This window comes from Sporobolomyces salmoneus (genome assembly GCF_050403485.1).
Source record: "Sporobolomyces salmoneus JCM6883 DNA, S_salmoneus_JCM6883_v1_ctg120, whole genome shotgun sequence".
In the NCBI taxonomy this organism is placed as follows: Eukaryota; Fungi; Basidiomycota; class Microbotryomycetes; order Sporidiobolales; family Sporidiobolaceae; genus Sporobolomyces; species Sporobolomyces salmoneus.
Genome location: NW_027481043.1, coordinates 1 through 7,778, shown reverse-complemented (window position 1 = coordinate 7,778; position 7,778 = coordinate 1). Strand labels below are relative to the sequence as shown.

Genomic DNA, 7,778 nt, shown 5'->3' with positions numbered 1-7,778 from the left:
GATTCGCTCGAGTGCCAAAGGGAGTCTTCCGATCTTTCCACCGCGATCGCAAACTACGAGCAAGTAACCAGACGTCAGCTAGCTCCGACGAGCTGCAGAGCGTAGGAAAGAACGTACTTCATCGTCAACGAGTAGCTCTTTAAAGAGTTCAGGGATCTTGCCGTTCTCGCTGTTCATCAACAGCTGTTTCCAAAGCTCCATCTCCTGCCTGAGCTCTTCCTCGTCCGCTACTGCATAGTACCACTCGTTATCCAGGTCCTCATCTGGTTCCTCCGTCTCTAACCTATAGTTTCTTGACTTTTCCCTTTCTTCTTCGGTTTCCACAAACTGAACAGCTGCCGATAGTTCGTCTCGTACTGTGCTCGTGTGAGAACCTTGATTCGCGTATGAGGTCAACAGAGACGGTAGAGAGCTGTTGTGGGCCGAGAAAGTCGTCCGCAGCGAAAGAGGTTCGAGGTTACCGTTCAGAGAGATTCGGCTCGAAGGGCGAGGGCGAGAGAGAGGGGTCGATTGTAGTAAGGACAGAGGTAGAATGAAGGATAGGATGGAGGTCGAGAGCATCCCGAGTGGGCTCGAGTTGCAGGAATCGTATTGAATGAAGAAAGCGGACAGAGTTGTGTGGATGCCCAGCGCGATGATCGAGGAGGAGAAGATGGTAGTGAACCGCAAGAACGGTACCGTGAGGAAGAACCCCCTTTCGAATGCGGTCTAGAGAGGTCGCAGCGAAACGGTGATCGAGTTCAAGCAAAAAATAGGTCGGAATGTTGCAAAATCAGAAGAAAGACTATTTGTAGCTCAGCATAAAGCTCCGAGGAATGAGAAACATCGAACTACGTATGATCAAAAAGTTTTCGTTGCGAAAGAGTTCGTGACGTGTGAGGTTCAGTGTTGGCGATGGTGTAATGGACCGCGAGCCGTTGCTTCAGGTGAAGCAGATCCCGCTACAGTAGGCACAGAGCCAGGCGTGCTTCCATGTCCTTCGGCGGCGAAAGCGTTGAACGAGTATTGATACCTGCCAGCGAAGAAAATCGTGTGAGCCTTTTCTTCGCCATGGGTACCACAGACGAGGTTGACTCACCATTCATCGACGGCACCGAGTGGCATTCCGAAGAAGGCAGCATTTGGATCGAATCCAGTCGTTGTCGCGCTCGGAGCGACGGGAGGCATTGCGAATTGACCAGGCAAGGACGCGGCAGCTTCGGTTGGCGACATGAACGAATTCAACCTATTCCCCGATAAGAACTGGTCAGTCTAGCATTGGAGAGGGCGTCGGGAGAGAGGGAAAGCGCACAAATCCGAAAAGTTGGTCGTTCCTCCTCCAGAGGTTCCGGGAGGCGACCGGAACTGCGATAGGTCGAGAGCAGGGTTTAAGATGTCGAACGTCTGAGCCGATGGAGTCGCACCCTGTGGAGGCGTCGGAATGGCGAGATCCGGAGGTTGATGGCTGAACATTGACGAATTTTGAGACTGAGGTTGAGGAATCGGTGGGTGCGACAGCAAAGGTTGTTCGGGTAGACTGATCGGCCAAGTTGGAACAGTCGCTGGAGCGGGAGCACCGAAGACAGGAGGTTGAGGAAGGCTCGGAGAAGGCTTCTTCGTCGTCCTCAAACTCGAGCTGCTTTGCCTCCTCCCTCTAGAAGCCGAAGTCGACCTACCGACGACTGGTCGAGCAGGGTTGTTGTGGAAATTCGTCGGTCGCACGCCAGCGAAGACTTCGTTTGCTGGAGGATCGACCTCCATCGTAGCTCGTTTCGTTCCCCTTCCCTCGGCGTCTGCATCTAATCCCGCCAACTCGGCGTTGAGTTCCGAGTCTCTGAGATCGACCAATCCGTGTAAGAGTTCGTACGCTCGAATCGCACTTCCCCACTACAAGTGAGAATATCAAGGTCAGTCATTTCGATCGTCTCGCTCGACGAAACAGAGGGAAAGAATTACTTGAAGCTCCATCTCTTTCAGCGCATCCATACACTGGCGAAGGTGAAGCTTCGCCGGACGTGCGAGAGCTTCATCAAACGAAGCGTTGTAGACGCAGATGATCGCGGCGGAGAAGAGAGGGTAGGTGACAAAAGGCGGGCACTGTCGAAGAGTGAAAGTCTTGCGCCAAATCGTAACGATGCTGTGCACGAATGGCACCATCGGTATCGTAACACGACTTGCAAGAGCGTAAGGAAAGGACTCACTTCGCTATCGCGTTCGCAGAGGTCGTGCAAATCGAATGACTCGGGAAAGAACCAAGCGGTTGAAGACTGTTCTGACCCGGAATGCTGTTACGAGATTCCAGAGAATCAGTAAGCGAAGCTTGACGACGAAGAACGATCGAGAACGCACAAAGGTCGATGGAGCAGGATCAAAGAGGAGTAGAATTGGAGGTGAAGAGCGAGAATCTGTCGAAATCCGCGATGTCAGTTTCGTTCTCACTGTCTTCGCGATGAGATACACGTACGTGAGGAGCAGGAATTTTTGACGAAGCGGGATTGTAAGCCAGGTGAGGTGGTAAGGCGAGAAACCACGATGCGAGAGATTGATCGAGGAGGCTGAGAAGAGTCTCCGAACTCTGACCAAGGACTCTGATACGAATAGCGTAGATGTTCGAGATGATCTAACCAAGAGATGTAGTAAGTCAGTCGTTCGTCCGATTCGCGAGGGAAGAGAATGAAACGAACTCGATTGATGATTACTGCGAGGGCAGCATGAGCGTTGAAGCAGCTCAGAGTATGAGCCCTTGTCGTCGGATAGTTCTTCAAACCTCGACTGATTTCCTCCGGGAACTGCGAATCGAGATTCTTTGGCGGCGAATGGAAATCAGTTCCGTCGAGTCGAATCGGTCGCCATTGTTCGTGCTCGTCGGGTTCATCTTCCGAGCAGAATCCCGTATCGTAATCACGTTCGTGAATCGCTCCGGGTCGACCAATGTACGAAGACGTGTAGCGATCTACGGCTCAGCGAATGTCAGCCAAAACTGAAAGATTCGAGAGAGCCGGGCAACAAGACTCACCGATGATGATACAGCCCCACCATACTCGCTTCCTCGTTTGTTTCTCCTCGTGCGTGAACCTCTGAACCGGTAAGAACCATTTCTCGACATCTCTGAATAATCCCAAATCTTGAGCCATTCGAATCGCCATTCCGCCCGCCATCCACGAAGAACTCATCGCACCGACTCCGATTTCTCGATAGGCAATCAAGAGTAGAGTTTGAACCATGACTAGTTTCGAACTTCCATATTCGTGATTGAGAATCTTTCTCGCCTTGTCGATGAATTCTTGTCCGGCGTCCCAGAACTTGCCGTCTGACCCCGACGCTGGGTACAAATCGCAGTATCGAGCCGAGAGTGCGAACATCGAAAGAAGTAGAACAATCGGGAAAGGGCCGTGACCGAACGAGTTCGAGGGAGAAGGAGCGTTTGACGGATTCGAGTGAGCGAGGGAATGTCGATATTGTCTCATGAAAGAAACTTTGTAGAGCTAGTATCGAGATAGCTGTCAATTTCGTGTTGTGCTTTTATGATAGGAGTAACGAACGACTCACGATCGGGAAATGGGGATGAACGTGAGTCCAATACGCGGTCAAAAGATGATGCTGTTGTTCGAGATCAGGCAGAGGATCTTCTCCCTCTGCCAGACCCAGTATCTCCCGTTCCGTTTTCGCCTGTTTGATCAGAGAGATCGGGTCAGCGATAGAAGATCTCGAAAGAAGGAGAAGGGAAAAACGCACGACTCGACCATCAGACTTGGGCCAAACGCCTGCGGAAGGAAATTGCCAGAAGAAGTCTCTGAATCTCTGACTCTTCGATATCAAGTACAATCCCGAAGATCTACGACGCAAAAATCAGCTTTCTTCGAGTCAAAAATTCGATGAGTAAGAGAGTCTCGAGCTTACCTTCCGTGATACCTGACTTCTTCGTTCTCGTTCAGACTCAGCTGTCCAATGACATCTGCCAACTCGCTGTCCGGTCCCTCTTCATTCCCCGCGTCATTCCTTGACCTCACAGCGGTTCCATTTCCGGACGTCCCAGGAGAAGCAGTTTCATCTAACCTCGCATTGTTTCCATCCTCGCCTGTTCCTCCTCCTCCTGTAACGCTCGTAGAATTCGAAGTACCAGTTCTAGATCGAGGCGACAAACCCGAGTTTGAAGAAGCGAGAGTGTAGACGCTTTGCCCGGTGTGAGCGATGGCTCCTTTCGGCAAGACCGGTCCTACGTTTCTGAAGGTTGTAGAGAGACCACCAGACGAAGAGTTGATCGGAGAATTCGACGAGTTCGCTGCGGCCGTAGGGAGGTTGAAGGAATAAGCCATTTGTTTTCGTTCCTTGTTGTTGAACGTCGAGGAGGAAGAAGTGGAACCGGGCGTTTGGCCCGACTGAGAGCTGTTCTCCAAGTCGAGGCGACGTCGTTGTCGAGGTGAACTTGATTGCTCAATGTTCGAAGGGAACGAGTTAGAACCGGAAATTTGCGAAGTGGAGAGTAGAGACGAAGAAGACTGAGGTTGTGATTGCGGGATGGGGATAGGCGAAACGTTCGTGTTGCTCTGAGGAAATGAAGGGTGGGCAGGAGGAAGGTTCGAGAACTCGATGGGATTCGCAGGGTAGTTCGAGGAGAGGAAAGCTGGAGAGTCTGAAGTGCCGGATGCTCCTGCTGCACTGCCGCCTGATGTTTGTTGACCAAAGGGAAGTCCAGTGCCGCCGAATCCCAAGTCTTCTTCAGTGAACCATCCCGAAACGTCGACGCCGTTCTGACCCGTGTTGATCGACTCAGGGAATCCACTCGAGAACGATTGGTCGCCGGTGTTCGGGGCCGCGGGTAGCATGAACGAGTCCGTTTGTTGAACCGAATCTTCACGTTTCTTCTTTTCTTGCAAAGCTTGAGCTTCTTGTTGAAGAGCGAATTCACGTTTCCAAGACTTCTCGGGTTTCGAAGAAGAACTCGTCGCTGCCTTGAGATCTCGTGCGAGCATATCTCGAGACTCTTCGTCGCCTGTATCGAGAGGTGAGAACAACCCGCCGTCAGTCCAGCGAAAATTGGGGAGAGAGAGAAGTTCGGAAGGACGAACCGATCAACTCTCCGAGAAGTGCTTGCGCTCGTGGGTCGTCGTTCTGCAATATACCACCCAGCAACGCCTCCATACGATGAAGACGAGACTCAATCGCTTCAATGTACCTTTGAGGGACGAAAGGTGCGAATCAGCTTCTTTCGCAAGCATGGTCGGGAGACAATGGACAGGCGAGCTCACCCTTTCGGCGGTCCTCTATAACATCAGACGAAAGCGTCAGCAAGACACGAACCAGATGAGAAAGCGAAGACGACCGAAAGCGTACCTCTTCCTCGTTGCTCCGTTGAAAGTGCATTCGACTCCCGCCGTCAAGCAATTTTGACACCCTCCGACTGGTTCTTGCGTCGCTGGATCAAAGATTCTTGCACATTTCGATTTCTGCTTGCGGCAACTGTACAGAACGAAGACAGATCACAATGGAAGTCAGCCGCGGCAAAAGCTCGACAAAGGAAAGAGTCGAGCGCTGCGAGTTGTCCTGCGCTTGGGGAGCATTCGACTTACTTGTCACCTATTCGATTCGACGAGAGTGAACGATATCAGCTTTTGTCCATCCGAACGGAGAACCAGGTGGAGGAGAGGGGCTCCTCCACTTGGAGAGAGGAGGAGACGGGATGAGGAGAGTTCGACCTACAAGCTTTCGTACTCCTTCGCTTTACCTCTGCATCGTCCGACTTCTTTGCCCTCTTTGGCTTATTCGCTGTCGCTTTCCCTTTGCCCTTAGACGAATTTGCGGTCGAAGTTTGAATGATCGAGGTCGATGAACCGACGAAGTTGGGTTGAGCCCTCGATTCTGATTCGGATACCGATTCGTAATCTGAATCTACTCCCATGATCCTGTTGAAGGTCACAGAGCGAGACAAGTCGTGCAGGTGAACGCAGGAGAGAAGAGAGAGGTCTGTAATCTAATTCGCTGACTAAATCCAACCTTCGCTGGTTCCTCTCCACCTTGACACCATCTATCTCGAACCATGTCGCTCTTACAACGTGCAATGGGCTCGATCTCTCGCGATTCCGACTCCTCGACTCCGACTGGACCAGCGAACCGACGACAAAGCGGAGGATCAGGTGGTGCGAGAGGCTCGCCTTACGCCGTACGTTGGACCTCTCTTATACGCTCGTCCAGTCTTTCAGGGCCTCAGAGAGGTAGTTACGCGGGTCGTAACCACCCCGCAACGTCTGAGAGGACGAGATGGAAACACGAGATCCCGGCATCAAACAATGACTGACTGAATGTTGCTCTATTCGCACAGCGTCCTTCTGGAGACTCGTGGAAGCATGACAAATTCGATGAAGCAGCGTCGCAATCGGCGACGACGACTAGCACGAGTCCTCAAGGTGGATCTCTCGCCGGCCGACTTTCCGGCTCTGTCACTCCTCTCGGACCAGGCAAAGGAGCGAGAAGTTCGAGGTTAATTATTAAAGATTTGCACTATGAGGTCTCGGAGAGGGAATTAGAGGTGAGTCTGTGCCTATTCGTTTCTTTCTTGCGAATTGGAAACTCATTCCGGCTCCCTGCCAGCTTCTCTTCGTTCAAATCGGACCTATCGCTTCCGGTCCCAAGATCAAAGTACGGCTATACTCCTATCCCTCTCCCTCTCCCCTTTGCGCGCCGTAGACAGGTCCTTTCGACTGCGCCCAACTTTGCGAAACCCGAGAAACGAAAAACATTCGCTTACACGATTCCCTTTATTCCTGTTTGCTTCCCCTCGTTCCCGTTGATCCTCCGGACGCTCGAAAAAGTTCGATAAATCTGGTCGATCAACTGGACTTGCCTGGATTGGCTTCACGAGTGAAGAACATGCGCAACAGGCAAAAGAAGCTTTCGACGGTGCCCTCGCTAAAGGTGAGGACTGTCTCGTCTCTCTTATTCGAAGCTGTCGATGATGCTGATTCTGTTCTCTCTTCAACAGGTCAAAATATCCGAGTTGAATACGACTTTAGGCCCGAGCGAGTTCAACCTGCTCCCGGTAGTCTCCTATCTCGTCTCGATTCAACGTGAGTCGCTCTGCTGAAGTGCCTATCTCATGTACTGACTGAAGAAAGCCTTCTCTTTGCGATCTAAGCCCAACTGCTGGTCGAGGTGGTCGCGGCGGACCCGCTTCGTCGGTTCGAGGTGGACGACCTCACGTAGGTCCTCAGCGAGGAGTAGGATCTGACTCGAGACCGCCTCGTTCGGGCGCTCCTGGAGGACCGAGAAGCGCGAGAGGCGGTGAATCTGGCGGTGGACGAGGAGGCAAAGCGAGGAGAGAGCCTACGACTAACGCGGACCTCGACAAAGAGTTGGAAGCTTTCATGAAGAGTCCAGATTCTACCGACAAGGTTAGTCACGCCGAGCCTTTCACATATCTCTCTCGCTTTGAGGTTTCCCGTAACTGACTCGTTCCTCAAACGTTGCCTTTTTCTAGCCTGCGGCGGCAACGACTCAAGCGTCTGCACCCACTCCGGCCACGGCAGAGGCCAGCGGCGATGTCGAGATGTCTTAGGATGGTTGTGGTTGATCGGTTTTGTGACCAAAAATGGCTTTTTCCATCTGTATTAGTATCATTCGGTGCTATCCCTCTTTTTACTGTTTTCTCTTGGCGTCTTACCAGAGCGGTTGTGCAAAACGCTCGTTGTATCAAAGATTTACGAGGAGATCGAAGAACGTCGCGCCCTTCGTCGGCCTACCTCTTGTTTCACGTTCGACGGCAACTGGCGTTCGATATCTGGTTCTTGTGCGGTGCCGTGTTC

The 7,778-nt window shown here is 52.1% G+C and overlaps 2 protein-coding genes across 2 annotated transcripts; one reads left to right on the top strand and one right to left on the bottom strand.

Annotated features, from left to right (window-relative positions):
- Positions 1-882: 882 nt before the first annotated feature.
- JCM6883_005446 (uncharacterized protein) lies at positions 883-5,878 on the bottom strand (the record flags this gene model as incomplete). Its single annotated transcript, XM_076635611.1, has 17 exons — positions 883-1,012; positions 1,079-1,225; positions 1,292-1,866; positions 1,936-2,116; positions 2,181-2,264; positions 2,329-2,384; positions 2,444-2,599; positions 2,664-2,932; positions 2,996-3,464; positions 3,529-3,648; positions 3,715-3,814; positions 3,880-4,972; positions 5,049-5,155; positions 5,229-5,243; positions 5,314-5,439; positions 5,550-5,556; positions 5,680-5,878. The coding sequence occupies 17 exons, from the start codon at positions 5,876-5,878 to the stop codon at positions 883-885; spliced, it is 3,834 nt and encodes a 1,277-aa protein (XP_076484404.1).
- Positions 5,879-6,016: 138 nt separating this feature from the next.
- Positions 6,017-7,531, top strand: JCM6883_005445 (uncharacterized protein; the record flags this gene model as incomplete). The annotated part of the gene is made up of 7 exons (XM_076635610.1): positions 6,017-6,139; positions 6,299-6,505; positions 6,568-6,615; positions 6,789-6,891; positions 6,959-7,043; positions 7,112-7,367; positions 7,454-7,531. 7 exons carry the CDS (start codon positions 6,017-6,019, stop codon positions 7,529-7,531), a joined length of 900 nt encoding a protein of 299 aa, XP_076484403.1.
- Between the last annotated feature and the right edge of the window lie 247 nt (positions 7,532-7,778).